This window comes from Brachypodium distachyon, chromosome 1 (genome assembly GCF_000005505.3).
Source record: "Brachypodium distachyon strain Bd21 chromosome 1, Brachypodium_distachyon_v3.0, whole genome shotgun sequence".
NCBI classification, from domain to species: Eukaryota; Viridiplantae; Streptophyta; class Magnoliopsida; order Poales; family Poaceae; genus Brachypodium; species Brachypodium distachyon.
Genome location: NC_016131.3, coordinates 19858740 through 19873012, shown reverse-complemented (window position 1 = coordinate 19873012; position 14273 = coordinate 19858740). Strand labels below are relative to the sequence as shown.

Genomic DNA, 14273 nt, shown 5'->3' with positions numbered 1-14273 from the left:
CAGCCACATCCTCGGTACAACAAATGGAGCACACCGAGCATTTTGTAAAGTTAGTGCGCAATCCCGATGCCTGTCCAAAAAAGGCAAGGAGACGGCGAACCATAAGGAGCTCGGAGTGGTCCGGGTGGCCAAAAATGATAACATCGTCTGCATAAAAAGGACACACTAGTAGAAAGCGTACGAGCAGCAAGGCGCTTGAGGATGCCCATCTCGGCTGCTCTAGAGAAGAGCCGGCTGAGCATGTCGGTCACCAACACGAACAACATGGGCGAGAGGGGTCCCTGTCTTAGCCCCAATGTCACAAATTCCACTTACCCTCTTTAATTTACCTCTCAAACCGTAGGCTAAATGGGTGCATCAATTACAAAATTGAATGCATCCAAATATCTTTGCCTTCTACATCTCCCGTGAACACATTTTCTGAAAATCAGCACGCACACAGCTGAACGGAGACATTTGAACATTAATTTTGGACTTCTTCAGAAAATAAAGTATTTTGTCTGAGAAAATTGTAAATATGCTTATGAGTGGACATTTGTTTTTTAGAACGTGGGGCAATAATTTGAGATATAAAATTCAAATTAGATAAGCCAGTTAAATTTGAACATGAATTTTGATACTGTATATTTTTTCACATGAAATCACAGAATGTCTTTCAAAGCAGATCATTGTTTTTTTTAACCCATTTAGCCTACGGTTTGAGAGGTAAATTAAAAAATGGTGGGCTCATATGGCTCCACCCAAACACCACCGGGGCTCCCGAGGATGACATGTGGCCTGCTCTTCCCTGGATTTTTCGTTAGTCTTAGAGTCGGAGTATTAGCACGTCACACCCTTGATTCTTTTATAACCTTGTTTTTATAAAACAAGGTAGGTAACTTTACGAATTCAAACTATCATTACATCATTGACCAAGAGAGGTGCTATATGATAGACAAATACCATCAAGCCACACATATTCATTACGCAGAACAATTTGGGCTAGTTCATCCGTGACAGAGTTCGCCTCTCGCGTATAGTGTTCAAAGTTTGCTTTAACAAACTCTTGAGCTATGAGGGCGCATTCTTCCAAGATCGTTGTTGTCGGGCCGAAGGATGTAGCACCATTGCCTGAATCACCACCACCCGATTGCACCCAAGGATCAAAGCAAGGCTGGCCGCTCCAACGACGAACCTCTTCAACTAGTCATAGTGGGAGTAACAAAGGTGATAGCTAAAGTGCCAAATAAGCAATTTTAGTGATGTGTCATGCTATTAATGAGGAAAAAGAGGGTTGGGTAACTAGATATGTTACCATCACATCACACTTCCCCAAGATACAATAAGTTTATAAAACTAATAAATGAGATTTTTATATTACCACAAAGATGTTACTGAGCAGTAACATACTCTGCACTGCACTATCACTAGCCTTCACATCGGACCACGGCTCCAGTCGCTCTGCTCATCGAATCTTCGTTGAAAGCTGCGCTCCACAACTGAGCCACCCGGTGGCTGCATCCATCCACAACGCTTGGGCCCATTGTTGCTTGTTGGTTTGCGCCTTTGCGGCCAGATTCACTTTCAGCGTGGCCGAAACAAACAACGACAGCCAAAAGCGTCTGAGCAAAAAACAACGAGGCGCATGAACCGACATTTACCATTTTTTTCGACAAACGACCGTAAGGTCGGATTACACCCCCACATCGTTTGCACATACTTGCCGCACACATGCTAACACGAACGCAGAAAGTTCGAAAGTCTAGAAATTCGAACAGCAAGCTAGCAGTAGAACTTATTACAGACGACTTCAAAGGAGTCGCCACAAGGACTGAGCAACAAAATGAAGCTGAGTCCTCCCAAAATGTGTCACGAAGTAGAACATCTTGCCAAACTGCCACTTTCCATTCAAATATGCTCTATCGTTTAAGTAGACAAGGGAATATCAACTGTAAGGATTTTGCACAGAATTACACAACCGAGCATTCGGCATCCCAAAATTGACTGGAGCACAGAAAAAATGGGAGAAAATGTGAGCAGAGAAGTGTGCTAATCTACTGTTGGTCTGGTCATCCTTTTTCTTCGGCGGGCGAATGGATCAACCCATGTCCTGTCTTCCCTCGTCGCCCGCTCCCAACGCTTCTGGAAATCACGAAGCTCCACCCGAGATTTTCTCCGGACCTATTAGGCCAAGAACCAATTATGATAAACTACCAAAACTACAATGGGCTGACCATATATGTCAATAACTGCATTTTCTGCATAAACTACATATAGTGTTGACCCTAGTATTTCTAAGTTTTTTTTTCGAAAAGGGGAAACGATCCCCGGCCTCTGCATCAATTGATGCACACAGCCGTCCTAGTATTTCTAAGTGAAGTTTATTAGTAGAGATAACTTAGATTTAATGCTGTTTTAGCTCCCGAGGTCACAGCTTGCATCAACTTTAAAAAGGTGTCATATGGCAGCGTGCCCTGGCTGAGTAATTTGCAATTCACCTTTGTTCTCATGTCAAGTCCTGGTGCCCTCACCTGGGTACAAGTTAAAAGAGTTACAAGATGCATTTTGGAGAGGTCACAGAAACAAAACACAGCACGTTAACCAGAATGCGCCTTTTGGGGTCAGGCATATACTGATATACATACTCTTGTTTGTTGCTGAACTTGAGCATTTTTCTGACGGAGTGCCTGTGAGTTCTTGCCACGAGTATGCTGGCAGAAAAATTTAAAAACAAACATGAGAGGAGAGGACATGTTTAGCATCACGATGTACATATCCTTAGGTCCTTCATTATGAAAGGTTGTATCTTGTATGCATATTTTACAGGACGTGAAGGTTGTGACATAAAATAAAATAAAAGCCCATACAAACCTTTGTCATCGCAGAACCTCCTAATGTCTGCACTCCTCGATGAACTACAAATTCACTATCAACGACTCCAATGTGCTTTGTCCTGTCACCCTAAAAACATTGAAAGGAAAAGTTCACTCGGACCCCTTTTCGAAGGATAGTTTATTTAGACAATGAGACCACGTACTGTTATAGTACATCAATTGGGAAAAGTGCGTAAACAAGAACATAAGTAATTCGTTAAAGTTTTCACTCCTATAAATCAAAGAGTAAATTTCAAGAAACCATAGGTTTGGGGCTAGGGTTTCACGGAGGCACAAGTTTTGTGCTTTGCCACAGAAAACCACAAGTTAAGAGCCTAATTGTTTCAGAAAACCCAAATGACCTGGTTTTGTCAATTTGACAGCGAAACCGACAGAGCCAGCCCACAGGTCAGTTGCCACGTCAGACTAACTCTTTTTTCCCCAGCCCCTTGTCCAAGTCTATATTTGCACCCAACAACAAATAACATTTTCCCTAAAAAAACAACAACAAATAACATTAAAAAAAACAGAAAATTAAAATCAACACATCTTCACCGCTGCCGCCGCTCGCTGCGCGCCGCCGCTCCCCGCTGGACGCCGCCGCGGGCCGCCGTTCTGGTGCACGCCGCCGCTCCCCGCTGGCCGCCACCGCCGCTGCGTGCCACCGCGCTGCCGCGTGTCTCCCATGTGCTGCGCATCGCCGCTCCCTGTGCGTGCCTCATCTCCCATGTGCTGCGCACCGTGCCTCATCTCCACCCGGCGGCGGCCCGCGGAAGCGGCGGCGCGCAGCAGGGGCGGCGGCGGCGGCCAGTGGGGAGCGGCGGCCCGCAGCGAAGATGTGTTAATTTTAATTTTCTGTTTTTTTAATGTTATTTGTTGTTGTTTTTTCAGGGAAAATGTTATTTGTTGTTGGGTGCAAATATAGACTTGGACGAGGGGCTCAGGAAAAAAGAGTTCGTCTGACGTGGCAACTGACCTGTGGGCCGGCTCTGTCGGTTTCGCTGTCAAATTGACAAAACCGGGTCATTTGGGTTTTCTGAAACAATTAGGCTCTTAACTTGTGGTTTTTTGTGGCAAAACACAAAACTTGTGCCTCCGTGAAACCCTAGCCCCAAAACTTGTGGTTTCTTGAAATTTACTCATAAATCAAATAACCTCAAGCAGAACGAGCTGTAGCGTAGACACTAGACAGTAACTACATTGTCAATGCCCTTTGATTTGGAAACTTAAAATATAAAGCATGCATACACAGCTATATGAATGTCACAAGTATCATACCTGGGCACAGTATCCAAATTTGTAATCAATGCCCCATCCATGGACAAGATCATTCTGTATAAATTGCAATAAAAATGTTTCAGTGACTGGAATAGTCCTAAAAAATCAATTAGGTAGAATACAAAGAGAAATGTCTAATCATAGAGTGACACGATTGTTCTCTAAAAAGTAGGTTGATTATATACCAGTGTCTTATGGAGAACCGAGCAAGGCGAGCACCGCTCGGTTTAGCTAGTGGTATGAGTGCATGCCCAACCCACATGCTATTGGTATGAGTACACATAAATAGTATGCATCTGCTTCAAACATCTTCAACTAGCAATGTGCCGGAGATACTGGCTAGATAACATCCAAACTAACCTGTATGTAAATATCAGAAATTCTAGAAATTGTTGGAGCCAATAAGGAAGTAGTTAGCAGGTGTTCTACCGCTTCGTGTATATGCTAACATATTGGTACTCCATAGCAATTTAGAAAGGAACATAGTAATTAATATGTTACTAACTGACTTAACACTAATAGGGGTGGCAGTAATGCCCCAGTCTAAAACACGCTAACTGCTTGGCTCCCGTCCCCTCATTTCGAAACATGGTTAATCAGAGTTATTCATGTTAGATGTGATTCACAAAACAAAATTCCAACATGGGACAAACCACACACAAGGACCTCACTGAGTTCCTGGCCTACCCCATGTCGTATTACTCATGGCTAAGGACTGATTAACATAACAGTTCTACAGGTTGGTTTAATTCTAAAGTCAAACATGAACACCCATTATCAAAATATATAAGATATAATCCTTACTTGGATAAGATGCCAAGCACATTTCCAGGCAGATTTTGAGAAAACCGGTGCCATGCCCTCGACCCATCTGTAGATCAAATAATTGTTATGAAAAGCACATATCTGATTAATGTGTTGATAGTGCACTGCAGTTATTAAGAAGTAACAGTGTAAGACAATGCTAGGGTACTACAGTCTATACCAGGTCAAAGAGTTAACTAGGAAAGTAGCTGTAGTACCACATGAATGAGTTTAAGAAGAACAAAATTGTACCCAGAACAAGGAGGCCCTTCTCTTGAACAGTCTTTATTTGCCCGACTGACTCTCCTATAAAAATATATACATGCATTTATTTAGTTATGATGTTAACTTCAAAAAAAAAAAGAGTTGCATGACATAAAATTTACCTGTGGAAATTCCCTGTTTTTTTCCGAACGGTTATTGGATGATGAATTTCAGACAATTTGGGATCAAGGCCTGGTTGAGATATCACCAGCCTTTCTGATTTAACTATATTCAAGTACCTGCTCGAAATTAACACATTAGACAAATTGGCGCAGAGAATCAACAGATCAAACCATCAACCGGGGAAGAACACTAGCAAAAGACGCTCCATTCTTAAGACAGATTTCTTCTAGATGAAACAAGCAAAGAAGCTGTATCTCTTTCAAGACAAACAACTTTGCTGCCTAGCACATAACAGGCAGCAACAAACATCAGTTGATTCTTCAATTTCAAAACTGCACTGTCAGTTCATACTTGTAGGCTGTAGCTGCCTGGATTAGGATTAGAGAGTTAAATAAATTGGATGCTAAATAATTGATACATCTTCGGCACTAGGCATATTTTTTTATGACAGCTAGGACATGACAGGTTAAGAACAAGATCGGGGTTCATACATACAATACATACCTTCTTGGGTTGAGATTATCTACTTCCAAATCTTCGTCCCAAAGAAAGCTATACTCATACATCGAGAACAACAGCAGGATAGAGGTTTATATAATATATATACCTTCTTGGGTTAAAATTATCCACTTCCAAATCTTCGTCCCAAAGAAATATATAATCGTACATCGACACAACAGCAGGATGGAGGAACCTTTTAGCAAACCACCTACAAAATCATGTTTGAAGTAAAATGGTACCAGATCGTATAAATTGTAGAGACCCAACATTCGACTCTTCTTTTTAGTGTGAGGGTAGAAAGAGGCCACACCATTTTGTCTGATTAGAAGCAGCTATGTGTATTACACTTTTGCTCCATGGTAGATCGTTCCACTCATTGACCTTCCCATCATAGTGGAACAATATAGCTGTAAAGTTCTCTGGAAGAAACTGAGCATTCAAGAGTTACATGACAATTATAGGTACAAATCACTGCTTGCAAAGTACTAAACGAAGTACCTTCTTCATGATAGCATCCACACTCTTTTTCTGATTTATACCAGCAGGGATGGCGATCAAGCAGCGGTCATTCTGGTTAGACTTCTGTTGGGACAAAACACTAACATAGCATTAAATAACAACATATGATCTTGTAATCAGGAAGGTGGGGGAAGCTAAAGGCTGCTAGGTTTAGAAACAGAAACAAACACAAATGGCAAAACCAACACTCTTAGATAGAATAGCTTAACTGACCTGTGATTGCACACTGCTTGTGAGCCATAATGGCTTCAATTCCATGTCGGAGTAAGGCTCCACTATACCATGAGGCAAAAAACCAATCCTACCAGCAGCTCTTTCTGACACCTTAACAGCGGCTCGGCCAGACACCTTAACAGCAGCCCCGTCAGACACCTTAACAGCAGCCCCGTCAGACTCCTGACATTCACAGCTAAAAATAATCAACACCCCATAAACAAAGGAAAATCTGCTTTAAGATTACCACAACAGAATTTTTTTTGTTCCATTTGATGGAGACAACGGGTACACTTACGATCATTGTATCAAACGGGCGAGATTTTGCTTCCAACTATAATGACACATAATCAGATCAGCACTGTCTCTTGAGAAACTACAATGGGGAATTTTACGAACAAAAGGGCGTTACCGCTGTCTGTCTATGTTGGTAACTCGCCATGCTGTAAACCACAAACAAGATTATCAAGCACAGAACGAGCAGATGCAACCGCAGTCTCATCTTAAAGCAGCGATAGCTCCTGTTAGCATTATGTATCTCTGCGTGCGGAACCAAATAGATAGTGTTATCACCTCACACAGTCCAGCCTTAAGAGAACTCGGGCGTTCGACATCACTACAAGTGAAGCAAAGAGAACACAGGCGAACTCACCTTATCCAACTAGGCACTACTTTTTCGCTGTTCATCTGGGAACGGACACAGCAAGGCTTGGTCTTTTCATGACACCCTGCACAGAGGACATCAAATACCGGAAAAGGTCAGCATCTTTTTCAGAAGGAAATTCAGGATAACTCGCATGTTTCTTTCCAATCCGAGGCGTTACTTGAATTTGTTGGATGCATGCAAGGGCGGAGGACCCGGTAGGGCAAGGTAGGGCGACCGCGACCGCCCTACCTTGATTTTTGCCTCAGTTACGAATTGGCGAATATTAAGGAGATGAAACGGGGAGCTAAAGGGCGGGATCTGTTCGTGGCGTGACGGGAGCGAGAGAAACGAGGGGTGGAGGCGCTCGCACGAGGAGGAAGACGAGAGACGGAGTGAGGGCAATCCTGGCCATCGGACCGACCCGTCCACGAGATGGCGACGGCCCGGCACGGCCCGGCACGTATGCGCACGAAATAAAGTCGATCTAGGAAAAAGGCCTGGCTGTAATTCTTAATCATAAGAGTTACCTTGTAAGAGTTACCTTGTAGTTTGTAAAATCTATGATCCAAAATATTGTACCGTAATAATTTTCGTGTTTGAATAAAGTTACAGATTATTTTTAAAAAAAGAAAAAAAACCTAGCACGCAGTCATTTCGGGCTTGGCCCAACGGCCTGAAAGCATGAAGGCCCGAGTTACGTACGTTCGGACTGTTTCGCCTAGTTCGGAGTATTTTGGCCCATTTGGGACGTTTTTAAAAGAAAAATTCTGTAAAAATTGAAAAAACACTTGAAAAACATAAAAATATTGTAAAAATTTAAAATTGGCTTGTTTTCGTGTCGGGCGTGCTGTGCCGGGCTCGTTCCCTTGCCGTACTCGTGCCTGTACTTTGCGTGCCGTGCTCATGCCAGCCCATGGGTTGGAATCCTAAAAAAGCCTGGCACGTGGTGGGCGTCGTGCCTGGCCCGGGCCGTGCTTTTTTCACGTGCCTCAGGCCGGCTGAAAAAACTCGGCCTGATGGCCAGGACTATTCCCCACCCACCCCAAATCATCTATGTGGCGACGGGTTTCTCGCTGGCCATGTTCTTCTCCCCTCTAGTGCCGCCGCTGCCAGCACACACAAAAAAGAGAAAGGAAAGCGCACACAAAAAAAAGAGACCGCGCGCGCAGGCACGAGACGCATGAAGCTCGTCGGAGGCCGCGTGCTAGGATTTGGAAGATACTTCCTCCGTCCCATTATATGAGGCACGTACGCGTCTCAAGATCATCAATTTAATCATCAAAATATAAGTTACATGACATAAAGAATATATCATTAAAAATTCATTTGACTACTAATCTAATGATATATTTTTTATGAAATATAATTTATAATTTGCTAGTTAAATTTGTAGTCTTGAGAAACGTGCATGCCTCTTGGAATGGGACGGAGGCAGTAAACTAGAAGCATCGCAGCCAGAAAAAACGCAGCCGACGCGTCATCGGGACCTCGGAAACCCCAATCAGTACAGATTTAGCGTCAGTGGGTATATACAACTGCCTCCACAGTCCACACTGAGACACAGTTGGAACGGGACGGGCAAAAAAGGGAATGGAAAAAGGGGGGAGAGACAAGGCAATACCACGGCGGCGGGGACAGGAGTCGAGGAAGAGGCGGAATGGCTAGAACTCGGGCGGGCGGGCGAGGGAACGAGCGGGGGAGGAGAGGCGTCTCGTCTCGTCCACGCGCGTCGGGAGGATGGGCTCGGCTCGGCACGAGGCGCCCCTGGCGCTGCTGCTATTTCTCGTGGAGGAGGAAATGTTTTCGAGCAAGGGGAATCGGGAAAGGCACGGTCACGGGCACGCGCGGCCGCTGAAGCGTAGCGACGGTGATGTGTGGCGACTCCTCTCAGTCCTCTCGACCTCTCCCAGCAGCTTTCTTCCCTTCCCCCCACTCGCAGTCGCAGATGCGCCACGTGACGCGAGGCAACAACGACTGTGAGGAGAGCGAAAGCCGAGAGAGAAGAGGCAGCAGCCGTGATGCGAGCGCAGCGGATAGCCCGTATCGTCTGGGCTGCCACGACCGAGTTTCCCGCTCTGTTTGTTTGTTGACTCCTTTCTGCTCCACTGTGCCAGCGCGGCCCAGGAGGCTTCGGCGGTTCGGCCCTGGCCACAACAATTGCTTCGCCCGAAACCGATTACGCTAGAATGGCTCTGGAGAATAACTCTCAATCTCAAGACAAGTACACAAACATCGAGACTTGTCTGTGCAATTCTGCGCACGGCATATATCTGATCAAGACTTCTATAGGTATGTAAGTACAGTATAAGACAGACAGACACATATGGCCTATAACATCGATTACATCTCTGTAGGAAAAATGAAGATACTAGTTCATCTAGCTGTGCATGGAAAAACACCAGGAAAAATTGCAACTCCTTGCCCTTAGTCTTACAACATCCTAACTCCTTTCACCTAGTCTTCGACAGGTACAAACACTGGATGGAGCTAGTCTATGGCCTCCTTTTACAGGCTGTGCACCAAAAAACGACACGCTTCTGCCTATTCAAGGCTTTTTACCTTCACCGCCGGGTCCTCTTCCTTCCTTTGTTAGGGCTGTCTTGCTGGCTCTGCGGCGCAGCACGCTTCTGCCCGCTCTTTGGAGGCCGCCCGACGCCTCGCTTCTTGGCTGGCGGACTTCTCCCAGTAGATTTTTCATTAGCTGATGGTGCTGCATCGCCAGGGAGGTCCTTGGCCTCGCCCTGACTGGCTGTACTTCCAGCCTCCTTTGCAGGAACCTTGCTTCTCTTTGCATCACGAGGCACATGCCGTACGGGCGGCATGGTTCGAGCAATCTTCTTGATCACAGGGGCACTGGCCACCCCTGTCGCAGTCTTCTTGATCACAGGGGCACTAGGTACCCCTGTCACAGTCTTCTTGATCACAGGGGAACTGGTTACCCCTGTCGCAGTCTTCTTGATCACAGGGTCACTGGTTACCCCTGCCGCAGGTTTCTTGTTGACAGGGTCACTGGATATCCCTGCCGCAGTCTTCTTGTTGACAGGGTCACTGGCTATCCCTGCTGCAGTCTTCTTGATTACAGGGCCACTGGTTATCCCTGCTGCAGTCTTCTTGATTACAGGGTCACCAGCTATCCCTCTTGCAGTCTTCTTGATTAGAGGGTCACCAGCTATGCCTACAGCGGTCTTCTTGATTACTGGGTCGCTAGCTATCCCTGCCGCAGTCTTCTTGGTTACAAGGTCACTAGCTATCCCTGCCTCCCCCGAATTCATGGAGGTAATGCTTGAGCTCTGTTGCAATGTTTTGCATACAAGACCTCGAAGCTCAATTGCAGCCATGTGCTCCAATGTAGCCTTTGGATAAAAAGCAAGGACATTATTCACGAACACGAGCATGTCTTTTAGGAGCTCATTGGCAGAAGAGATAGCACCACTCTTGATCTTAGAATGAAGCATTCTGAAGTCGATATGCTGGCGGATCATCTTCTTGTATCTAGCCCTCTTCCGCTGTAGAGGAAGACAAGGCGAGAAATAAGATGGAATGCAAAATCAAAAGTACATGTGCTATTTTATATATCTTAAGAATACATTAACTACTGTACAGGTGATTTGAAGCACTGAAAGTGTCTCTCTTACAGAGCATATAATATAGTACCACGTAGAGTTTTCCTAATTTGACCACATTGACTGTGTAATTGTAATAAAAGAACACAAAGGAAATTCACAATGCCTACAAGATATTTTAATTCTTTAACAGAACAAACTGTCGGCAATTCTGATCGAAATTTCAAAGACATAATACTCTATAATTTAAACAACCTACTGAAGCACTAGGGATACAAAGACTGACTGAATACCTGGATATCAATTTGGTGTTGCAACATATAACAGTCACCTTGAGAAGATATACTATTCAAAATCTCTCCCAACTTTTGTTTCGCTGTCTCACGCACAGATGCACTAGGCTCTATCTTTGAAGTTTTTGAGTCATTCATCCGGCCCTCAGAGGAACCCTCTATCTGTATGCATGATGTAGATGTATTCTCACCCTCTCTGCTACTATCATCAGCCATCAGAATAACCTTTTTATCCCTCAAACCCCTTTTCTTTCTAGAGCCCCAAAGCAAACCACCTTCTGTACAGCCCTTTTCAACATGGGGCTCTAACAATGTCTCGGCTGATGTATTTTGAACTTTCTGAGATTTCTGACTGTTGCTTGCTTCTTCAGTGAAGCTAGCAGCGGATGATCTATCTTTGGACAATTCTTTGCTTGAGGAGTTAGTATCAGCTGCAATTTCAGCCGGTGAACATGATTCAGTGTGGCATCCAGAGTTGACATCCTCATGTTTGCTATTGCTAAGGCTTTCAATCACAGACTGCAAGGATCTGGAACAAGGAAAAACCAGATTGCATAATATTCAGTACAGAGAAAAATTCCACTCAGGTAGCATAACTGTTGTCTAAAGTATCTTTCACTCGGCTTCAAGATGACATACCAATGCTAAAATATACTCCCTCCAATCCTAATTTAGGATCGGAGGTAGTATCTTAAATTATAGACCTTGTATCGAAAACAAATTATGAAGATTACATGTAAAAAATGCTAAAAAGGTTTAAGAGCAAGCGTATATTCAAAGGAAACATCATCAATACTAACCCAATAAGACTTTCTGACTTCTGAAGCTCCCGTTTCAATTCAGCAATTCTCTGTTTGCGAAGTTCGTCAAACCAAGCACTGCATTGAAGTAAATACAATATCAATAAAATACCACATCGATCTGAAATTTACTTCACTATACTACACAAAACTATATATGATAGAATGCAGTTGGTTGAAATGTCCTGCGTGTACTGGCTAAAGACTGAACGTACTGAAAGCTGCATACGAGGACATTAACCTTAAGTTTGTATCCTTACTACAGGTTGATTTAAGACTATGTGGCATAGCATAGTCTTAAATCAACCTGTAGAGAGGTATAGGCCTTTTGTTTCTATGTATGTGATTAGCATTGGTGATCCATAACTTATTCACAAAATTATCATTGAATATATTTCTTCTTCCATCCCCTCTTTGCCTCCTTCCCAGTCCTGCCCAGTGATAATAATGTCCGAACCGGTTCACTGGTAGAACTTGCAAAATATCAACTTACACCCAGAACTTCTCACACAATAGGAGGCAGAGACCAATGGCATCCCAAAACAGAACAAAGTTGACACGATTTCTAATTTTCTCCATATAATTTACTGGACCAACTTAAAATGGCAAAACATTTAAGGTACATATCTTGCTCTGAGATATTATCTACGGGAGATATAGCACATGGTTACATTTTCTTTTTATGTGCTACGAGCCCATGAGAAGACTTACACATTGTATGGTCACAATTTCATGCAAGTTTTCATCCAGATACTACAGCAAAAGAAAATTCGTATGCAGGATGGGGGATTAGGTTAACATTGAATATTCATCAATCAAAGTTCAAAATTGTCCTTGAAACACATGATCATAATATGCAGTATGTGCAACCTAGATCACATTCGACAAGCTAGTACAGACATCACATGGATCGGTAACACTTACTCGCCCTTGCATGCAGAGTAGCGTGCTTGTATCTCTGAAAATTTTGCTTCACATTCCTACAAACAAGGAAAAACGGTGTATGAGGCAGCCAATCTATAAATAACATAATCTGCCAAAATTAGACAAAGAATAAGAGCTCCCTTATCCTATTCCTGGCACAATTTTAAAACTAGAAAAACATGATCTGTAAAACCAATTGTGCGAGGGATCAGCATGTTTCAGATAATAGGTGCAAATTCTATTGATCGATCATAATTGCGTGTTGAATCGATTTCCTAGTGTCAGATCAAAATTGTGGGGTGCCCCTTGTCATTTGTTTGATTGTCAAAAAGTGAAGCTCATGATCATCCAAGCATCCACCCAACATGGCAATCCATGCTCACCATCTCTGAAGTCACAGCCAAATATTTGCTTGACATCCATGCCGAGATCATATATATATACACGCCTGAAAATATGTCCACCAGGATCGCGAAACCCTAGCCAGCACCAATTTCTCACAAGGATGATCATTTCAGTAACGCCCCCAAAAAATACACGCCCTAACCCACCCTTATCCAAGCGACATTACAGTAATCACTAAGCTAGGGTTTGGCAAAGGGCGGACCTCGGGCGAGAAGCGGTGCGGGGAGCGGCAGCGCAGCTCGGCGGCGACGGTGTCCCACGCGGCGGCCCCGTGGCGGATTACGGCGCCGCCCAGCACCAGCTCCTCCCACGTCCCCCACGCCACGCCGCCGCGCCCCTCCTTCCCCTCCTCCCCCTCCTCCTCCTTCGCCACCACAACCACCATCGAACGGACGCTCTCGCTCGCTCGCTCGCTCGTTCGGGCAGAAAATTCTCTGCTTGCCCTTTTTGGGTCTCGTCCGGGTTTGGGGTCCGGGCGTGCGATCGCGGAGACGATAGGGCCAGGTAGGAGAAGCGGAGGGAGAGAGGGGCGCTGGTCGGGTCGTCCTGCTGGTCGCGGTCTCCTGGGCTTTGGCCTTTTGGCGGTTTCTGGTTTGGGCGATTGCGTTTCCTTTTCCTGTCTTTCTTTTTTTTGGGGGGCGTTGAGTATTGGATTTTAGATTCTATTCTGGGCTCGTCCTAATCTAGGACGCAGAGCGAACGTGCGGTGGTGAAGGGGCCCAGTCCTCTGTCACGCAACGCCTTTTTACTGGCTTCGCGCGAACCGATACACATGGTGCGGGGAGTAGCAGGGGATTTAGCAGAGAATCTGCTTGTTTCTCGGATGATCAGAAGAGAAGAAAAGAACATCGAAGCTTCTTAAGTGGGAGATATGCTGCAGTTTTACATTTGGACATAGCTGGTTGACTGAGCGTGAACTTAAATTTTGGAGCACGATTTGCGTATCTGATATTTTACTCCCTCCATTTCACAAAGAATGGTACCCACGTTTTTCGAGATCGAACTTTGACCAACGATTAGACCAATTGTATGTAGATTATATGTTACAAATTTTATATCGTTGGAAAGTTTTTGGAAATACGAATCCA

At 44.5% G+C, this 14273-nt stretch overlaps 2 protein-coding genes across 10 annotated transcripts; both read right to left on the bottom strand.

The window, feature by feature from the left end:
- Positions 1-1863: 1863 nt before the first annotated feature.
- Positions 1864-8962, bottom strand: LOC100833044. 8 transcript variants are annotated; one of them, XM_010238639.3, is made up of 16 exons: positions 8822-8962; positions 7207-7282; positions 6967-6997; positions 6853-6888; positions 6555-6737; positions 6321-6404; positions 6133-6251; positions 5929-6030; positions 5321-5437; positions 5187-5240; positions 4935-5001; positions 4131-4184; positions 2851-2940; positions 2625-2690; positions 2478-2510; positions 1864-2160 (listed from the first exon to the last, which is right to left on the bottom strand). In XM_010238639.3, the coding sequence occupies exons 2-16, from the start codon at positions 7239-7241 to the stop codon at positions 2029-2031; spliced, it is 1203 nt and encodes a 400-aa protein (XP_010236941.1). In that variant the 5' UTR covers positions 7242-7282; positions 8822-8962; the 3' UTR covers positions 1864-2028. The 8 variants fall into 8 exon arrangements, with proteins under 8 accessions (XP_010236941.1, XP_024312461.1, XP_014753364.1 ...); XM_024456693.1 differs by having other exon boundaries at positions 6967-7094; positions 8822-8883; XM_014897878.2 differs by lacking the exon at positions 8822-8962 and adding an exon at positions 7379-7611 and having other exon boundaries at positions 6555-6713.
- Positions 8963-9512: 550 nt separating this feature from the next.
- On the bottom strand, positions 9513-13709 carry LOC100836400. Of its 2 annotated transcripts, none has more exons than XM_003560035.4 (5): positions 13388-13709; positions 12781-12836; positions 11857-11934; positions 11057-11585; positions 9513-10706 (listed from the first exon to the last, which is right to left on the bottom strand). In XM_003560035.4, exons 1-5 carry the CDS (start codon positions 13568-13570, stop codon positions 9762-9764), a joined length of 1791 nt encoding a protein of 596 aa, XP_003560083.1. In that variant the 5' UTR covers positions 13571-13709; the 3' UTR covers positions 9513-9761. The 2 variants fall into 2 exon arrangements, with proteins under 2 accessions (XP_003560083.1, XP_024312460.1); XM_024456692.1 differs by lacking the exon at positions 13388-13709 and adding an exon at positions 13164-13229.
- Positions 13710-14273: the final 564 nt, after the last annotated feature.

What these genes read in the sequence shown, in the direction of transcription:
- LOC100833044 (XM_010238635.2), bottom strand. An exon ending in GCCCGTTTGATACAATGATC is followed by an intron (nt 6,738 to 6,852) that starts GTAAGTGTACCC and finishes TGTGAATGTCAG; the next exon opens with GAGTCTGACGGGGCTGCTGT. An exon ending in AATTTGGATACTGTGCCCAG is followed by an intron (nt 2,941 to 4,130) that starts GTATGATACTTG and finishes CAATGTTTTTAG; the next exon opens with GGTGACAGGACAAAGCACAT.
- LOC100836400 (XM_003560035.4), bottom strand. Translation starts at nt 13,570, where the DNA reads ATGGTGGTTGTGGTGGCGAAGGAGGAGGAGGGGGAGGAGGGGAAGGAG. An exon ending in TACTCTGCATGCAAGGGCGA is followed by an intron (nt 11,935 to 12,780) that starts GTAAGTGTTACC and finishes ACTTCAATGCAG; the next exon opens with TGCTTGGTTTGACGAACTTC. An exon ending in AACACCAAATTGATATCCAG is followed by an intron (nt 10,707 to 11,056) that starts GTATTCAGTCAG and finishes CTTCCTCTACAG; the next exon opens with CGGAAGAGGGCTAGATACAA.